Source organism: Pelophylax lessonae, assembly GCF_965119305.1.
Source record: "Pelophylax lessonae genome assembly, chromosome: 1".
Taxonomy (NCBI): Eukaryota; Metazoa; Chordata; class Amphibia; order Anura; family Ranidae; genus Pelophylax; species Pelophylax lessonae.
In genome coordinates this window covers 729,333,997-729,354,932 of record NC_138768.1, presented here as the reverse complement: position 1 = coordinate 729,354,932, position 20,936 = coordinate 729,333,997, and the positions used below count along the sequence as shown (strand labels likewise).

Genomic DNA, 20,936 nt, shown 5'->3' with positions numbered 1-20,936 from the left:
ACAGGTGGGATGAGTGAGAGAACGCTGATGAGAGAGAGAGGGGGGATGAGAGATAGAGAGAGAGAGTGGGGATGAGAGAGAAAGTGAGAGGGGGGGGGGGTGAGAGAGGGGGATGAGAGAGGGAGATGAGAGCGAGAGAGGGGGATGATAGAGAGAGAGGGGGTGAGAAATAGAGAGGGAGATGAGAGGGAGGGATAGAGAGAGGAGGGGTGAGAGAGTGAGAAAGGGGGGTGAGTAAGAGAGAGAGGGGGGTGAGAGAGGTGGTTCTAGCAACCAGTGGCCAATAGAGTCTCAGGTGGTGGGGGGTGGTTTTTTTGCTGCCCCCCTGCAAAGTGCTGCCCTAGGCCTGGGCCTTGTTTGCCTAGGCCAAAATACGGCACTGAGTGTGCCTACATTCTTATAGCTGTGGGTGATCTAAGGAACTGCTGCCTCTGACTGCTGGTCTCAGGAGATTTGGAGTGACATTTGGTAGTGTCACTACTCTGCTTACTCACTTTTTGTTCTTGCTGGAGGGTCTGACATGAGGAAAAAACCTGCCACCAGCAAGATGGCTTCCTCCACAGCATAACAAACAAGGCATGGTAGGTCAGTAATGGGGAAACTATCTAGTCCTTTACCCTCTGCCTGCCTTGGGGCATTTTTCCTTCCACTTACACCAAAGAAGGAGCACTATTCCTCCCACTGTTACCAACAATGGGGTACTTTTCCACCCACTGACACCAATGATGTAATTGCTTACTCCTTCTGACCACCAAGCCTATGGCATTTCTTACTCCCGCTGGTGTTAGGCATTTTCTATTCCCGCTGGCCACAGTCCAACCCCCCTAAAGTTTGAAGGGCAGTAAACTGGCTATCTGTTTTGTAAGTTTGGAGACCCCTGACCTAAATAAATGTTTCATATTGGCAGAGGCTGGAGTGTTGACATACCCAACAGTATCTTATGTTTCTGTTTGAGACCTTTTTTCTTTACTTTGTATATAGAGAGTTTGTGAAATAAAAAGTATTGTTTTATATCTGCAGTTGACACTAACCTTTATTGGATACTACAATATAGGACGTCTCTGCAGTATAAGGTGACCTACAGGCACTTCGTGATTAGACATTGGTGCAATTTGTGGTTATGAATATGCATACTAGTTTGGGTGAATGCTAAAATTTTGTGAATGAAAGATTTTAAAAAATCTGGGTACATAGTCACCTCTGCCTACCCCCCCCCCCCCCGAAAAAAAAAAAAAAGGGTAGAGGAATGACCTCTTTGTAATGGCGTAGCCTGTAATTGAAAGCCCCATCCACTGGATATTGTATTCATTAGGCTGAACACTAATCCAAGGGGGCTGGTACTTATGGTCAAAGTGTGGAGTGCTAAAAAGTACACAGTGACATTAGAGAGGCTTCAGTACAAACCTATGCAGGGCCAAGAATCAGGTTTGTTTTATTGTACACTCCTCTCCCTAGTAGCACTCACTTTACCGTTGATCTCTAACTTATTTCATATTGCAGCATCTTAGTCCTTTGCAAGCTATGAATGAGAGACTGTTGGCTTACACAGGGAAGCTGTTCCTGCTCCCAATGGCAGAATGGACCATCATGGGGAGTAAATAAAAGAGGATTGTTAGGAGGGGGTACTAAAGTAAAATTGTTGCTCTGTTCCAAATGGGCAAAGCACATGTTCATTTTAAAGCAGAGCTCCCAACTTCACTTCATTTAGAGGGACTGTCCTTGTTTGGGAACCAAGACCCTCCTTCCCCTAGCTGCAGATGTAAATTGGTTCTAAAGTCAAAAGATTTTTTTTACCTTAATGCTTTCTATGCATTAAGGTAAACAAAAAAAACATTCAGTAGTTGTCGTCCCCGCCCCCCCCTAAGTACTTACCTAAGTCCCGTATTGATCCAGCACTGTGCCCATCTACAATGGCGTTGCTCCTCTGCCATTGGCTCCTCCTGCTGTTAATCAAATCCGGTAAGGTGGGAGTGGGGCCGAGCCGTGCTGTATGTATCTATATATGCACATAGCCTGGGTCAGGATTGAACCCTCATGTGTGTCACCATAAGAAGCAGCTTTCTAGGGTGGCACACAGAGAAGAGGAGGAGCTGAGAGTGCCGACAGGGGAATCCAGAAGAGGAGGCTCGGGCAGCTCTGTGAAAGGGCTTTACAATCGCTTTTAGGAAATATTGAAAAGGACTTTTGAAATGACATATAGACACTCTGAGGTCATTAAGTGAATTGATCGCTAAGTGAGGAGCAGCCCCTTAGCAACATTTTAAACCTACTGGACTAGTAGAGTGTGTCAGCCATCTTTAGATACTGTTTTAATGTCACCTTTGCACCATTACATTTTTTGGAATATTTAAAAATGTTATGTTTATACAGTAGTATATTGCGCACTTGTTTTACACGCATACAGCATACAGTACTGACTGGTAGTAGAGCTGGTCATAAGTCTGAACAGTCATTAAACAGGTAGGTTGTTAAGTGAGGAATGCTGGTAAACGTAAAATCATGTATTAGACCATAGTGAATGGGCTTAACTGCACTCTGTTGCTCTTCCCACCAGAATTTCTCACGCTATTATCTACAATAGAATGACTGCTCTCAAATCACCTCTACATTTTACGTTTTACCCTTTTCTTTTTAGCTCTTTTTGAGTTTTCATTCCTATTGTTTTAAAGTGATACTAAACACACACTGTTTAATTGCCATTGTCCTTTCTATTTATGTATATGGATGATGGCACGGTAATTATTTTAATAAAATAAAAAAATTTTTAACATTTTTTAAAATAAAAAAGTAGCTTTTTCCTAATCGATTTACAGCTGTCACATGACCTAGATCTTTCCCAGGCTGTCTGCAGGGAAACCTAAGCAGGAGGAGCTTCTAGTCCTTTCCTGCTGGGCACATGCTGGAGAGATGGAATACAGAGTAAAAATAAATAATTACTAAACTTTTAAATTGTCATAAAAATGTATATTTGAAATCCAATCTTTATTATTTTGTGGTAAAAAACATGGTTTAGGCAGAGTTCTGCCAGTTACAGGCTGTGTCAGGCCCCTCCAGCCTGTGTCTTGGAATAAGAGGGAGGTGATTCCTCCATTAATCTACATGTAATATCCCTCCCCCATTGTGTTTATCTGATTAGTGGGCATGGAGGAGGAAGGAAGTGGGATGTCATTTACAACTGTGTTTATGTCCAAATGTATGACTCTATAGTCACCTGGGCTGCTCAGATGTGATAGGGAGGAAATGCACAGTATAGAAACTCACTGAAAACTGAGCATGTGTTGCCACCACAGCTGCAAAATCCCTAGCTGAAAAGGGGACATGGACAGAAGATGGAGATAGAGAGCAGCAGGATCAAACAGGTTTTTTGCAGAATACAAAAAACGAATCTCATAGTGATTGAGTGAGTATGAACAGCATGTGATACACCATTTATTAATAGTTTTTTTAGGATGTGGGTTAGTGACACTTTAAGTATGTTATAGCTGCTGGATAACTTTAGCTTGTGTAGCACTGAGGAGAAAAATGGTCACTAAACTAATTAGTTACTAATATTGATAAGAGATGACTTGTTTTGGGAATAACACTGACCAAACCTAAAGAGCAAGATGTGTCCAAACCTAAAGACTGACATACACAGACAGATAGCATTGCATGATTATATAATATCTATTAATATATATAAGTATGTGACAAACTGTATATAATGAGTATGTCTATGGTGTGTCATTTTGGGAGACTATTGTTACTAATAGTAGGCTGGGTTAAAACTTTTTATCCAAACTTCTGTTCGTCTATATAGAAGCAAAGGAAAATAACCCAGCTCCCCTTTTAACCAGTGATGAGAAGATCCAGTATGTGCTGAGTGGTGAAGGTGTGTATGCAGGATCAGTCAGGGGACTGATGTTTAGAATGATTAAATCCCCAATTTACACGCACATGAACCTTAATGGAATCCTAGTCTTAGACCGTAGGGTTCAATATTGAATTGGCCCACCCTTTGCAGCCATAACCGCTTCTGGGAAGGTTGTCCGCAAGGTTTAGAAGTGTGTCTATGAGAATTTTTGACCATTCTTCCGAGAGCGCATTTGTGGGGTCAGGCACTGATGTTGGACAAGAAGGTCTGGCTTGCAGTCTTCACTCTAATTTATCCCAAAAGGTGTTGAAATCGGGACTCTGTGCAGGCCATTTAAAGTTCCTCCACCCCAAACTCGCTCATCCATGTCTTTATGGACCTTGCTTTGTGCACTGGTGTTGGAACTGGAAGGGGCCATCCCCAAACTGTTCCCACACAGCTGGGAGCATTAAATTGTCCAAAATGTCTTTGTATGCTGACGCCCTGATCATGGTGGTGTGGGGTTGTTTTTCAGGGGTTGGGCTTGGCCCCTTAGTTCCAGTTACGAGAACGCTTAAGGTGTCAGCATACCAAGATATTTTGGACAATTTAATGCTCCCAGCTTTGTGGGAACAGCTTGGGGATGGCCCCTTCCTGTTCCAACATGACTGCACACCAGTTCACGAAGCAAGGTCCATAAAGCCATGGATGAGCGAGTTTGGGAAGGAGGAACTTAACTGGCCTGCCTCAACACCTTTGGGATAAATTAGAGCGAAGACTGCGAGCCAGGCCTTCTCGTCCAAAATCAGTGCCTGACCTCACAAATGCTCTTCCACAAGAATGGTCAAACATTACCATAGGCACACTCCTAAGCCTTTTTGACAGCGTTCCCAGAAGAGTTGAAGCTGTTATAGCTGCAAGGGGTGGGCCAACTCAATATTGAACCCTATGGACTAAGACTGGAATGCCATTAAAGTTCATGTGGCTGAAAAGGCAGGTGTCCCAATACTTTTGACAATATAGTGTATTAAGTGCAGCTGTGGGTCATTTGTGCATGACCAGCTTAAAGGCAAAAAGGTGCTAAGGGAAATATAAAGGCTGCCATTGCCAACCTTCTTCTGCAAAATGTTTCTAACATTGTTCTCTCTGGTTTTGCTACTTTGAGTCTGCAATTTTCAACACACATGTGGCAAGAGAATTTTGAATTCCAGATCTGTATATTTGTTTAGTGTCAGATCCAGAGCAGTCTACTGCCAGGCAACAGAAATCTTCTGAAGGAGAGATCAGTTTTATTCAGAAGATGGCAAGTAACCACTTAATTAGTGGTTACTTAAGAACTTAGTTTTATTGGATTATTTGTGCAATTTTTGACCACTATTTCTGTCTGTGCTCTTCTGCAGGTATGAGCAACCCAGCAATGACAATTGAGAAAGAAACCTAGCTAATCCAAGTTCTGGCAGATGATGAAGAAAGTAAGTTTAATTTGTATTACTAGCAATATCCAACAGTAGTTTGTAATAATTACATAGTATTTTTATATATTTTTATGGCTACAGATTGCCTTCTGTTGTGCTAGCTGCTCCTACTTATAAGTAACTAAAATAATAACTCCTACAATATATTATAGTATGGAGCATACTCTCACACATGTATGCTCTACTTTTATGTATCAAAGCTATATTTTAAAGGAAAAGGTATATGTGCAGCAAAAAGGCAAGGTTTTATTTTTAAAAAAATGGCAAAAAAAAACCTATAGGTCAGCTTGAAATAGCTCCTGTTATAAGCATGCCTCAGTTTTGTAGTTAAGCACTACTTAGGGCATAATCAAAAACCCAGAGGGGTGGGACCGTATCCCTTAAAGAGGAAGTAAACCCTAAAAAAAAAAAAAAGGAGAAAAAAAAAACCTGTAAAGACAAAGGCATAATGAGCTAGTATGCATCGCATACTAGCTCATTATGAAATACTTACCTTAAAACGAAGCCCTCGCAGTGCCGCCCGCTCAGCATCAGGGCGGCCGACATGTCCGGCCACCCTGCTTCCTTGTTCGCGTCCTCCGGCCATCTGATTGGGAGGCGCCGTTCACGGCACTGGGCTCTGAAGAAACAGCATGGGTAGCCGTTCCTTCAGAGCGCATGCGCCGATGACGTCATCGGCTGCATGCACTGTAAATAGCTCCTGGCTAAAGAGCCACCTGAAGAATCCTACATTTGAAACTGGCATCAGGTAAGGTTGCAATATTCACCTGGTAGAACATCTGAACAGAAGACCAGGTGGCAATCTTACAAATCTATGCCAAAAGTCCCAGGAATGTCACCTTTTGGATGACAGTAGTGTGGAGAATGTCCCTAATGGGTTCAGAGAACAGTTTCTAAAGCACAGAGGGAGACAGATTCAGATCCCACAAAGTCACTAGGAAACAGACAAGGAATTAATTTAATTAAATGAATTAAACTGTGAGAGACTGATGGTATCTGAAACAGAATAGAATGGGCAGAAACCTGACCCTTAATAGTGCGAAGACCCAAATACTAGCCCGAACCCAGCTGAAGGAAGGTAAGGATTTGTCCCTTGGAGAAGTTCCTGGTACAGAAGCCCAGAGCCTTCCACATACAAACATAGACTACGTGGGAAGTAGAATTCCAAGCTGTAAACAATGTAGTAAGCACAGATTTAGAGATACCCCTGTCTCTTGGAATTAGGGCTTCAGCAGCCATGATTAAAAAGCAAGCCTTAGTACAGAAGCTTCTAATGATCTAGCAGTGCCCACAGAGCAACTACCCGAAATTTAGTCAGGCTTACCACATTTTCCTGGGCCAGTTTGGGGTAATAGGGATCAGCTGAATGCTCTCCATCTCAATCTTCCAGAGTAGATGAGGGACAAATTTCAATGGAAGAAATGCACCCATCATTGTATACTTTTCCTGTGAAACCACAAGAGCATCCATTGTTTCCTCCAAGGTTGAACATGGAGGCCAGGTGGTCTCCCAGCCCCCCCTCCCCCCACTTGCTTGGTGTCTGCCCCCTGTGACACAGGTCCTGAAAGAACACCTTTGGGTACAGTAAACATTCTCTTGGGTTCAGGCGTTTCTGGCTAAAAAAAAACTTCTTACCAGATGTCTGTGCATGGAATGCAGATGGCTGACCAAGCTGGAACATACAGTTTTGCCCATGACAGGATCTGGTCTACCTCTATTGCTGCTTTTGAAAGACTTCTAGTCCCCCTCCTGGTGGTTTATGTACGCCATCACCGTGGTGTTGTCCGATTTGCATCCATGTTGTATCATTCTCTATTAGGTTGGTCCAATGCTGAAGGGAGCCAAATCACAGGAAGATAAAATTGATTTCCCAATTAAAGTCTTGCATGGCCATGGTTAAAACTTCAGCTGAGAGGGCACAGGACCCAGCCACACCTGATGGAGTCAAAAATAACTCAGAGGACAGTAAACACTCTAACACCAGAGGATAGCATAACCCCAGGATGCAGACGTTTGCATCATCGATAGGCTCAATGCAAGCAGACCTGGGGCCATTAGCAGAAAGTAAGCATGGGCATGCGGTATAGCAGGACTGTTCTCCTGTGTCTAGAATTTGACATGTTGCAGTAAGGCAATGTAAAAGCCCAGCTTCAATTACTCACAAAACAGACAGTTTTACATGGTTATTTGTGTGCAGGAGCAGAATCCTGCTATACAGCATCGTAGATGATTTCATGGCATTGTATGGCTGTAAAGACAGCATGGGGCAAGGCCATGAGACACCCAACGCAGTGAATGCCATCCGCGTTTAGTTCCATGGTGTTAACCCCTTCCACGGCACAAAAGAAACATGGGAAATTCTTAAGGGCTCCTTCAGTCAGTTCTGAATGTTTGCAGGTATGGAATTAGAACTTACTACCAAAGTTCTTACTGGATTCAAATAACCAATGAGTTATTTTACTCCCCAGAAACTTCTATAAACTGCCATTAGCTTTGGGTGGATTTGTACCCAGTTATCATCATCCTGTATGAATTTTAAGATTTGGCAGACTGAGAAGAACCTTACAACACATAAAGGAAGCTTCAGTATAATAAAACTCTTTTAAAAGATAGCCTTTTGCATCAAATAGAAGACTAGCCAACCAGAAGCAGGAGATTGGAGGTTTCCGCATGGCTTCTTTGGTGCGATCGGTGAGCTTCCTTTGCAGGGCGGTAGATTTCATGAGCAGAAACGGGATAGTCTCTACTAATAGACCTGAATGAGACAGATCTTGCCTTCCCCTTTGGCAATGTACATCATTATGTACATGCATGAAACGCAAAAGCTCAAAAGCTTTTTTCTTTTTCACCTGTTAATCCAATAACTTCTACTTCCATTAACAGACCAAGCTGTCCAACAAAAGTGCCAATTTGGGGGTTGGAGACAAATCATTTAATATTGACAGGGTGCTTACAATGGTCAGCTTTTATTTTTTTTGTGCAAAACCTTTATCCCAAATAGAAAATAAACTTTTGATGTAACTGCTTAGAAGTGTTAGCTGAAGTTTGGCTTTAATGTGTTAGATTCACTAGCATGTTTAGAGGCACTTTACGAACACTCAAAACCATGTAAATCTGCTAGTGCATCCAACACAACCCTCTCCCCAACATCGACAATGCTGCTATCTTTCAACAGTAGCTTCGTTGCTCCTCAAACTAGAGTGGAGACACCTTAAAGCGGTAGTAAACGGTGGCTGTTATTCTTTTTTAAAACACCTGTAAGGCAATTGCATAATGTGCAATTCATTGCATACTAGCACATTATGAAACACTTACCTTAGAATGAAGCCTTGCAGCGGCACACTGTCACCACTGAGAGGGCTGACATCTCCCCCTGGTATTTCTCCCGGATTGCGCGTTTCGGCTATGTGATTGAACGGAGACGCGATGACGTCACTCCCATGCATGCACGCGGGAGCCCTTGGTTCTGGCACAAAGCTCTGAAGGTCCGGCAAAGTATGTACCTTGTACGGCAAGGTAACTGGCTGCATCCAGGGTGAATATCTCCTAAACGGTGCACGTTTAGGAGATCTTCATTTTACCGATAGGCAAGCTTTATTATAGGCTTATTTATTATAGAATTACCTATGGGTAAAAATCACCAAGCAGACTTTACAACCCCTTTAAGACAGAAAGCATTTTACTGGCTGGATCACTAGGTGAAAATAATGAAAAACAACGTTAAAAAAAGGAAAATGAATGCAACATCCTCATTTAAGGTTTGAAAAGCTGCAATATGTTACATTTTAGGTTTTATTATGAAATTATGTAAACTTAAAATATAAGCAGGTAGCAGTACAGTATTTATCGAATACCATTTGTAGTTAATTAAAAGATTTTACTTGTCAGATATCACAGTTTACCTTTTCTATATTAATTTAAATCCTTTAGGCTGCTGTAGTGGGATATTTGTGTATTGTAGTATGCGTATTGTTTTGGGAAGTAAGCACAGAGGGGCTTTTGTGTTTATCTGTTAAAGAGGAAGTAAACTTCCTCTGCAAACATTTACCTATAGGTAAGCCTATAATAAGGCTTACCTATAGGTAGTGTAAATATCTCCTAAAAGTGTACCGTTCAGTAGATATTTACATGACATGCAGCCAGTGACATCACTGGCGCATGCACTCTGAGGGAACGGCCACGGGTGCCGATTCTTCCGAGCCCTGTGCCGTGAACAGCAGCTCCTGTGCGCGGGAACGCACGGGAGTGACATCATTGTGGCTCCAGCCAATCACAGCGCTGGAGCCCCCGAACCAGGAAGTAACTTTGCGGAAAATTTTAGCAGTGACACTGATGTGCGGGCGCTGCTGTGGAGGCTTCGTTCTAAGGTGAGTATTGCGATGCATACTAGCTCATTATGCCTTTGTCTTACAGGGGTTTTTTTCTTTCTTTTTTTTTTTGGATTACAGTAATATTTTAATCATAATACCGTCTTAAAGTGAACAATGAACTGTTCCCAGACTGTGCACATTAAAATGGTTGTTAACCCACTCTGCTAACTTTATATAATCATCTGTGTCTCGTTATGCTAGGTTCTCCTGTCTCTGTGATTTAAAAAAAAAAAAAATGCAGTTTATGTTTCAATGTTTTTATTGAAGTTTTGGAAAGAAAGTTTTAACAGTGCACAAGGAGCCAACATGGCTCAATTACTTCTTATGTATACAGTAAGTATCTCAGAAAACAGGAAATACAATGGTGCCAATGCAAAAAAAAAAAACACAAAATCAAAAATGAGTAGTCAATAAGAATGTAACCTAAAATGTAAACTGAAGTTAGGCATCCAACCATCAGTGTGGAAGCATAGCGACACATGGACAGACAGTGCCCCCGCCATTACACACTACAGGACCAACGGTCCGGGTCCGACCCCCCAATGGCGCCCCTACGGGAACTTACTGCGCCCTTCTGGAGGGGACGACCCCCAACCCCGACCCCAATACCAAGCCCTCCACTAGTGGGGGGCACAGCCTGTCATCCGTGTACTGTCAGAAAATACCAGGAAATAAGAAAAAAGAGAAAAGGAAAAAAAAAAAAAAAAAAGGAGGGACCAGACTGGGGGAAAAGGAGGAAACAGCGGGGGAGGGCAGCAGGAATGGAAGAGTGAGAGAAAGGGAAGAAACATCAGCGGCTATTGAAAAAGTAGAGGGTCGAGGGTCGACACCCAGGCCCCGTCCACCCCACCGGGGGAAATTCCCCCAACAACAACTCGTCCAAGGCTACCAAGGCGCCCGACCACCCCTATGAGGGGCCCGCCAGGTACCTTATCCAGGGGTCCCAAGTTTTATCAAACATTCGCATCCTATCATTCAAAATTGCCACCATCCGTTCGTTCAACATGATCCAGGTCAGTTTGGCTTTCAAGAGCTCAAATGGCACCACGGGGGTTCGCCACGAGCGGCTATGGCTATTTTAGCGGCTGTGAACACAAAGGCAATGAGGCGCTTAGCGGGTTTAGTTGCCCCCTCCACTGGTTTACCCAAAAGGGCATTTTGGGGGTCCTTCGTCAAGTTGACTTGAGTCAAGGAGTAAACAAAATTGTAGACTCGGATCCAAAAGCGGAGGACTTTCGGGCAAGTCCACCACGTGTGGAGCACCGTGCCCGCCTGGCCACATCCCCGAAAGCAATTGGGGGATGCAGTGCTCACCGCCGCTGCCAACCTGACCGGAACCATGTACCAACGCAAAAACACCTTAAAGTTTGCTTCTATCAGGGAAGTATTAAGTATGGATCTAGAGTTAAACTGTGCTAAAGTATTCCATTCCGCCCTGTCCAGAGACTCTCCCAGATCCTCCTCCCAACGTAACATGTATGGTAGTTTGCTGTCATCACCGTGGAGTATATTATAAATTGTAGATATGTAGCTTTTTTGTTTATCTAGTGTGCGGCAAAGATACTCCATTGGTGTGGAGGTAGTGATATCGCTCTTACGCCTAAGGGAGGCTGCAAAATGGGAGATCTGGGCGTAGCGAAAGTACTCCCCCTCAGGGAGGGAATACTTCTCCTGCAGTTCGGACCTGGTAAATAGTCCCCGGTGGTCGCATAAATCTGCCAACCTGAGAAGCCCCTTGTTCGTCCACCAGTCAAACATTGCCGGGGTTAGACCCGGCGGAAATAAAGGGTTGCCCAGTAGGGGCGCTAGCGGAGCATGGAGGGACTTAAAGGAGTGCCTGCCCGACAGCCTATCCCAAACCCCCAGGGAGAGGGAGAGGGCAGGACAGAGCACCCCCGGTCTGTCCCTAGCTCTTAACCACAACGCGTGGTGGACCGGAACCCCCAAGTGGGCCGCTTCCATGTGCATCCAAATCGGGAGAGGGTCCCGGGAGTGGAAGCGTACCAGTTGGGCCAATTGAGCTGCATGGTAATATTTGCTCAGTTCCGGGACCCCTAGTCCCCCTCTGAGTTTAGGGGTAAAAAGAGTCCGCCTATTGACTCTGGGCCTTTTGTCCCCCCATATAAACCCGATGACCGACCCCTGAAAATCTTTAAGATCAGTCATATTAAGCATTATGGGTAGAGTGCGAAACAGATACAACAATCTAGGCAATATGTTAATTTTCACCGAATTCAACCTACCGAACCATGACGGGGGGCTAGCAGACCAAGTTGCAAGATCTTCCCGTAGTTTTTTGTATAAAGGTGGGTAGTTACATGCATAAAGGGTAGTTATTGAGGCCGTGAGATGAATTCCAAGGTATGGCAAAAAAAAAAAAATGCAGTTTATACCAGTTTTCAGAGCACCGATCATGCTCACTTGACCCGCTGCCTCTCTCCTCTCCCCGTCTAACAGCTTCAGCGGGCGGGGCCAAGATTCCCCCGCTGACGACAGTCAGGAGGGGAGGAGGAGAAAGCCGGCCGGTCACGTGACGGCCGAGCGGCGTTCTGAAATCAGGTATAGCCACCATTTTTTTTATAAAACACAGTGACAGGAGCACCTATCATTAGGTAAAAAAGAGGATTATATAAAATCTTAAAAGTTATTTCTGCAGCAGGAGGGGAGGGGGTGGGCACATGACACAGGAGCAGAAAGCAGAGAGGGGGGAAGAGGACAGAGGGAGACAGAGGAGGACAGGAGAGCTGTGGATGATGGAGGCAGGTAAACTGACCACGGTGTCAGGGCTCAGCAGCCATGATAAATTGTGGTCAGTTTACAGGGGAGAGGGCAGAACCAGGCAGGATCAGTTAGGTATTTTATGTGATACAGGGGGCCAAATGACACAGCACAAGCACTGTGCTGTATAACATACTTTAAAGGAATAGGATCTTTATTTTTATTTTACTTTACTTTTTTTTTGGGGGGGGGGGTAAAAAACGTTTTAAGGGCTTGTCCAGATGTGCAGCAGCCATTGAAGGTGACTAATAGGTGATATGTTGCCTCCTTACTGTCTGTTTTAACCCTTAAAAGGCCAAACCAACGTAATACAACCACGTGCTGAGGATCTAAATGTTTTTGTTCAGGTGTGTGGTCATGGGTGGGGTGGGGGCTGTAAAACAATGGGTCAACCACCACCCCCTGGCTGCATGTCTAAGAAAAACCCTGAATACAATTCTAGACAAGTCATATAAATACATAAAAAAAAAAAAAAAAAAACACTATTTACCTCTGTAGCTATAGGGCACTGTGGAGAAAATTTTCTTCAAATTCTCAAATGAGGTTCAGAAATCTCAGCTATTTTGTATATGTACAGAATCTTGGCAGCCTACCAACCTTCCAAAGTAAGGTTTCTAGGCTGTTATAAACTGACTTTAGAAGAGGTGTTGCTATCTTTCAGGATCTTTGAGAAAGAATTACTTCCCAGTACAAACAGCTAAAGAGATAAGGGATTGCTTGTTAAAAAAATCTTTTTGGCTTGTTAAGAATTTTTAACCACGTTAATATCTAAATTCTAGACACAGATCTGTCTTAATATTTTTTTACCGCTATGTCTCCTATGGGACAAAGTACATGTACTACTTTGCTCCATGTGCTTCCAATCCCTAGTTGTGAGGTCTAACCTGAACCCCCTCTCCTTAGCTTGTCTCAGCTCTGAGCACTTTCCCCAGATAAGCAATGGCAAGAGGAATGCTGAGGGAGGAGTGTGCCAGCCTATGCATTCTTCTTACCAATGGCTGTCTCAGGAAAGCATTTAGAGCTAAGACAAGCTGCCACTATGCAGCATCTGTCTCCTTCCTAGATGTTGTTAGATTGGCCGCGGCAGGAGGGGAAGGGGTGCAGATCAGACCTCCTAACTATGTATGTGAAACATGGCAACGTGGGACACAGTATGACTATATATAGGTTTATGGGATTTCTTCTTTAGGTACACCATAATGATGTCTGTGGTTGTTTCTGTAGGTTGAGGCCCATGTGCAGAAGTCCATGTGAGGAAGAAGTCATGCTCCCATTGGCTAGCTTTACATCTGTTTGTAGAGATGACAGCACTGATTGGCTCTCCATTGTTGCTACAAACATGCAGACTATTCCTCCCATCCAGTATAATGCGGACACCAGGGAATGTGAACATGCAAGCAGCTCGCTGGGGTACAGTATTTCAGTAATGTGAAGGACGGAAGAGGAAGTATATGTAGTAAACACTTGGCAGTCCTGTGTTGTATGCAATGTACGGTTGTATTTGACTGTGTTTATGATATTATAGCACAAGCAAGCATTATCATCATTCCTCTTCCAAGAACGAACATTCTTATATATTTCTCGAATGCAAAGCACTTCTTTTGAAAAGCAGTATGATTGCAGCATATTTTCTATGTAACTCCAACAGTATATAAACTAATGAGGCCAATTAAATGTTATTGATGAACTCAATAAATAACAAACAGCTGATGAGTCTTTATTCCCATTTAGTTATGACAGTGATGTTTATAAAATGGCTAAAACCATATCCACCCTCTGTATAGAAGTCAGTTATGTTGTAGTGTCAGCTCTTTCAACCTCTATGGACTGTATAGTATCTTTTATATATTCTCTTATTTCTTAAAATGCTGACATGCTTTGTGTCTTCTTGGATAGAAGCAAAATGTAATCCTAACTTAAAAAGCCCTCACTGGACTCAAGCAATCTTAACAACCTAAGCCCCATTTCCTTGCACCCCTTTTTATCCAAACTCCTTGAACGTCTGGTCTACAACCGACTGAACGACCACCTTGCGAGAACAGCCTTCTTGATCCCCTTCAGTCTGGATTTCATCCTCAATACTCCACAGAAACTGCTCTCCTAAAACTAATAAACAACCTAATAACGGCCAAAACCAATGGACACTTTTCTGTTCTCCCGCACCTGGACCTTTCTGCTGCCTTTGGTACGATTAACCACCCCTTCTTCTCAAAAAAACTCCACGCCGTTGGTGTCCGTGACTAATCTTTGCTGGTTCTCTTCCTACCTATGCAACCGCACCTTTTGCATTACTAACAGTTCTACTTCCTCCTCTCCTCTTCCTTTCTCTGTTGGGGTCCCCCAAGGTTCTGTTCTTGGACCCCTCCGATTTTCAATCTAAACCTCCTCCCTGGGTCAGTTGATAGCATCCCATGGCTTCCAATACCATCTGACGACACCCAATTCTATTTCACTACCCCTCAGCTCACTCCCTCAGTATCACTAATTTACTAGCAGATGTATCAGTCTGGATGTCACACCACTTCCTCAAACTCAATCTATCCAAAACTGAAATTAAAATTTTTCCTCTACCACATGCCCCTTCCCCTGTTCTCTCTGTCAAAATTGATGGCACAATTATCAGCCCATTCCCACATGCCAAGGTCCTAGTTGTAGTCCTGGACTCTGAACTCTCCTTTAAGCCCAACTGCCAATGGCTATCCAAATCTTGCCACCTCAACCTCTGCAACATCTCCAAAATATGCCCCTTTCTAACCAATGACACAACAAAGCTCTTAATTCACTCCCTGGTCATCTCTCACCTCGACTACTGCAATTCCCTTCTCATTGGCTTACCTCTACATAGGCTATCCCCATTCAATCCATCATGAATCCATCATGAAAGCTGCCGCCAGACTCATCCACCTTACCAATCGCTCAGTGTCCACTACTCCTCTCTGTCAAGCCCTCCACTGGCTTCCGCTCACCCAACGAATCAAATTCAAAATACTAACAACAGCTTACAAAGCCATCCACAGCTTAGCCCCCAGCTACATCACTAGCCTCGTCTCAAAATACCAACCTAATCGTCCTCTTAGTTTCTCTCAAGACCTCCTGCTCTCTAGCCCCCTCGTCACCTCCTCCCTTGCTCCGGATCTCCAATCCTATTGAACTCCTTACCCCAATCTGTCTTATTATCTCCTACTCTATTAGATTTTAGATGATCCCTGAAATCCCTCCTCTTCAGAGAAGCCTATCCTACCAACAACCAACAACTGTATTTTCATTTTCTCCATCAGCTCATCCCCCACAGTTATTGCCTTTTGTTTTACTTGACTCTCCCTTCTAGATTGTGAGCTCTAACAAGCAGGGCCCTCTAATTCCTCCTGTATTGAATTGTGCTGTAACTGTACTGTCTGCCCTCATGTTGTAAAGCGCTGTGCAAACTGTTGGCGCTATATAAATCCTTTATAATACAAATAATAATCTTTTCAAGCTATCGTCTACAAACTACCAGCGCAACTATGGCTTCCCCCATAGATACAGTAAAGTGAGCAAAGCCACCCTAGTACAGTTAATTTGCTATGCACAGGATTACCAGATAAAAATTAAAGGCAAAAAGCCTGAAAAAAGATAACTAATGCAGCCACATCTGAGGAGTGGTAAGCTTCTTTTGGGATAAAAATCTGTACAAAATCATTATACAATCGCCTTTAGTAATATGGATGAAAAAGTCTTTTGATTTCAATGATATGGCATTTACCCCCCCTTCACATAGCAGTGATTTGTCATGCAATTTGACAGGTGAAATCACATGACAACTTGCATCCTATTGCCGGCAATGGCAGTGTTCAAATTGATGCGATACCGACTGTGATGCTGCATCGATTTGAAAAAGTAGCACCTGCATAACTTTTGGCGATTTTGGGTGTGACTTTTAACCGGTTGCCGACCGCCGCACGACTATATACGGTGGCGGTCAGTCCCGGCCAGGCAAATTGACGTATATATACGTCACTAGCCTGTCACTTCCTTGTGAACCAATAGCGGGCGAGCGCGCGCCCGCCCCGGCTTGTTCCCTGGGAAGTCAGTGCGTGTGACCGGCAGACCCGATGTCCGCCGGTCACTCGCGATCGTCCTCCGTGAAGGGAGAAAGGCAGGCGGCTGATGTAAACAAGCCGCCTGTCATTCTCCTCTGTGTAGGAATGGTGATCATACGGTTCTACTATGTAGGACCGCTGATCACTGTTCCTACGCTAGTAGCCATGTCCAATCACAGTAAAAAGCACGCCCCTAGGGACACACTTAACCCCTCCTTCCCCAATAAAGTTAACCCCTTCCCTGCCAGTGTCATTTTGCAGTAACAGTGCATATGTATAGCACTGATTACTGTAGTAATGTCACTGGTAACCCCCAAAGTGTCAAAAATGTCAGTCAAGGGTCTGATCTGTCCGCCGCAATGTCGCAGTACTGCAAAAAAAAATAAAAAAAATCGCAGATCGCCGCCATTACGCGTTAAAAAAAAAAAAAACACCAAAAATGACAGAAATCTTTCCCTTAGTTAGTAAACGCAATAACTTTTGCGCAAACCAATCAAAATACGCTTTTTGCGATTTTTTTTTACCAAACATGTAGCAGAAAACAAATTGGCCAAAAATGTTAAAAAATTTAGATTTTTACATTTTTTTGGGGGGAATTTCATATAAAAAAAATGTGAAAAATATTATTTTTGCAAAATGTACGCTCTTTTTTTGTTTATAGCGCAAAAAGTAAAAATCGCACAGGTGATCAAATACCACCAAAAGAAAGCTCTGTTTGTGGGAAAAAAAGGACGTCAAATTCGTTTAGGTACAGCATCGCACTACCGCGCAATTGTCCGTTAAAGTCACGCAGTGCCGAATCGCAAAAAAAGCCCTGGTCAGGAAGGGGGTAAAATCTTCCGGGGCTTAAGTGGTTAATAGACATCTGTGCACAGATGTCTTCAAAGTCGCACTCAATGTGAATGGGGGCTTACTGTTAAAACTGCAAGTCATCCAATCAACATTTTGGTGATGAAACTGTTCTGCACAGTGAATTTGGAGAACTTTAAAATATATATTTACTCAGTGGCCACTTCATCAGGAAAACCTTTCTAAAATCAAGCAACAACCCCTTTTGTCTTCATTACAGCTAGATTCCTTCACATTATGGATTGAGCAAGGTGCTGGAAACCTTTCTCAGAGTTTCTGGACTCTACTGAATAATGTCACATTAAATAAAGCATATTAGTTGGCCTTGTTGTTGAATTTATTCTATGTGCTCCAGATTCTGACACTCTCATCTGTATGTTGCAGCTGAAACTGAAAATGATCAGGCCACATTTCTGTAATCATAAGGCCCCTTTCACACCCGGAGTCCGTTCAGATCCGCCTGTCAGTTTTTTTGGCGGATCTGAACGGACGCCCCATGCATCTCTATGGGGCATCGGATGTCAGCGGAGACATGTCCACTGACATCCGATCTGTCAAAACTGGACGCATGGAAAACCTATTTTTCATCCATCTGGCAGATCGGATGAGAACGGACAGACGGTCCGTTCCCATCTCATTCCCCCATAGAGAAGAATGGGGACCTGACAGCTGTTTCTCCGCACACAGCGCTGAGACACAGCTGTCATCCGCCTGCTCAGCAGGGGATTGGTGGATCGATCCCCCACTGAGAAAAACGGAGTCTGCCTGACGGACTCCGTGTGAAAGGGGCCTTATGCCCCGTACACACGTTCAGATAATCGTATGATAAAACTTGCTTTCGACCTGATCGCATGATAATCTGATCGTTAGTACACAGCTTTCGACAGCCGATCACGACAGTTGGTCCAACAAAATGAGAATGGACAAACAGGAAAACTTCTGTTGTATGATAGCCCCGCTAATGACAATCATTTCATCAGTACACTATGCGTCCGATATAAATCGATCAACATAGACCGCGCATGATCAGAAACACTAAAATAGCATGGAAAAAGCCTGGCTGCCATTGTTTTTGTTTTGCACCATCTGATATGTAGCTAAGCAACCAGGAAGCTTTTCCCGAATCGTACGACAAAAATCATACGGTTTGTACGCATTGTTGAATTCGATGTTAGCATCATTCAACAAAATGCGAACGATAAGTTGTCCGAATATCTGAACGTGTGTACGGGGCATTAGTGTCCAGCTTTGGTGATCATGTGCCCACTTTACTCTCCTTAGCTGCTCTTAGCCAACAGGAGTGGAAGGTAGCCTGACCTAAAGCCCAACTTCAATGGGAAACAGGTTCTAGGTCCAAAGATTCCCATTGTGCCTTTCATTATGTTATAGATCCGTTATGAGAGCAGGCATAGACTTCCCATCAGCTTGAACAAGTCCCGCTTTTCTCCTCCGGCCAGTCGGACTAAAGCAGAACTAAACCCTCCTATCCATTACAGCCAAAGAACATGCCATCTTTCTTGGAACATGTTTAACCAACAGTTGCCATGGTGCTGCACATATGATCCGTTATGACACCAGCCATTTGATGGATTGATCGTTCAGTTGAGAGCACAAGCAAATGTGTGAGAGATAACTCATGGCATGCCTTGAATGTAACAGTTTGGGAAACATAAATCAATAGGATTAGTTACTTGCTTTTTTTTTTTTTTCTTCAGTCCAAAGATAACTGCAGCTCCTTAACTATTTTTTTTTTTTTAATCACTGTAGTGCATGAAAATCAAAATTCAAAATATACTCTGGGCCATAGAACTAAGGCAAAACAAACATAAAAAATGTGGGACCGTGCAAGACTTTTGATGATATGATATCATGATAGCTTGCTACTGCAGTTAACAAAATGTGCTAACTTAATGACATAAGTATCAATCAATTAACATATATAGCAAGCAAACTTGCTTGCTGCCAAATGTTGCAGTGCTCTTGAAATGTAATTTCAACCCAATCACCAAGGCTAATTTATCTGGCAGAACTTAGTGACCAGTAGAAAGGTTATTTCACTTGCGACTCATCCGATTATCAAGCAAGCAGAACAACCTTGAATTCTCATAAAGTGGTTAGGTGACAGACAACAGCACAAGCATAATGCAGGGCAGAGGAGGTGTTTGAGACAAAGGCTATCCCCAGTGTGGATGGTGGTACCTACCCTAAAAGGCAGATAGTGACCCAACAAGCCACAGCTTGTCCACACCATCTGGTTAATGGCTATCCATGTGGGGATTTGAAGCACTTTTGACTTACCGTTATAAACAGCATTAGCAATTGGTCCATAAAACATACTAACACTGTTCACAGTGGGAATATTAGTGGATTTTATTATTGAATGGGCATTGTCATTTTGTATGTGTACCATCCCATAATTTGTACATTGCAGCGAGGTTTCTATTCAACACGTCATGCATCATTCAACTATTGCTGGTACCAACAACGGTCAGATAATCAAATTGGCTTATGTAGATCATCCATTTTCACCATTCAAAATCGGTTTAAGCAACTTTAAGCCCAACTCAATAACTCCCTGTACGTAACAAAGTGGCCACTGACTACATTATTACTATTTAAGTGGCAAACCGTCCGAGTATGGCTAAATACAGCCCACATATAAAAACTAGAAAAATAACTCCAAAGAGAACTGTGAGTGTACTCCCTCAAGTCTGACTGTGCTACTATAAGCTCTTGGTATACAATTGTGCTCATAAGTTTACATACCCTGGCAGAATTTATGATTTATTGGCCATTTTTCCGAGAATATGAATGATAACACAAAAACTTTTCTTTCACTCATGGTTAGTGTTTGGCTGAAGCCATTTATTATCAATCAACGGTGTTTACTCTTTTTAAATCATAATGACAACAGAAACTACCCAAATGACCCTGATCAAAAGTTTACATACCCTGGTGATTTTGGCCTGATAACATGCACACAGGTTGACACAAAGGAGTTTGAATGGCTAATAAAGGTAGCAATCCTCACCTGTGATCTGTTTGCTTGTAATTAGTGTTTATGTATAAAAGGGCAATGAGTTTCTGGACTCCTGACAGACCCTTGCATCTTTCATCCAGTGCTGCACTGAGGTTTCTGGATTCTGAGTTATGGGGAAAGCAAAAGAATTGTCAAAGGATCTGCAGGAAAAGGTAGTTGGACTGTATAAAACAGGAAAGGGATATAAAAAGATATCCAAGGAATTGGGAAAGCCAATCAGCAGTGTTCAAACTCTAATCAAAAAGTGGAAAATGAGGGGTTCTGTTGAAACCAAACACGGTCAAGCTAAAATTTCAGCCACAACTGCCAGGAAAATTGTCCGGGATGCAAAGAAAACCCACAAATAACTTCAGGTGAAAAACATGTGGTGTGTCTGTTTCAAGATGCACAATAAGGAGGCACTTAAAGAAAGATGGGCTGCAAGGTCGAATCTCCAGAAGAAAGCCATTACTACGCAAATGCCACAAAGTATCCCGCTTACAATACGCCAAAGAGCCCAGAGACAAGCCTCAA

The 20,936-nt window shown here is 43.2% G+C and overlaps 1 protein-coding gene across 2 annotated transcripts in view; it reads left to right on the top strand.

Moving 5' to 3' along the window:
• Positions 1 to 14,163, top strand: part of ZDHHC2 (zDHHC palmitoyltransferase 2) — a 172,902-nt gene extending 158,739 nt beyond the window's left edge. For both annotated transcript variants that reach the window (XM_082243043.1, XM_082243044.1), the window contains 2 exons: positions 5,233 to 5,304; positions 13,680 to 14,163. In XM_082243043.1, the coding sequence (XP_082099169.1) occupies positions 5,233 to 5,273 (41 nt within the window). In that variant the 3' untranslated portion in view covers positions 5,274 to 5,304; positions 13,680 to 14,163. The remainder of the gene's footprint in view (positions 1 to 5,232; positions 5,305 to 13,679) is intronic.
• Positions 14,164 to 20,936: the final 6,773 nt, after the last annotated feature.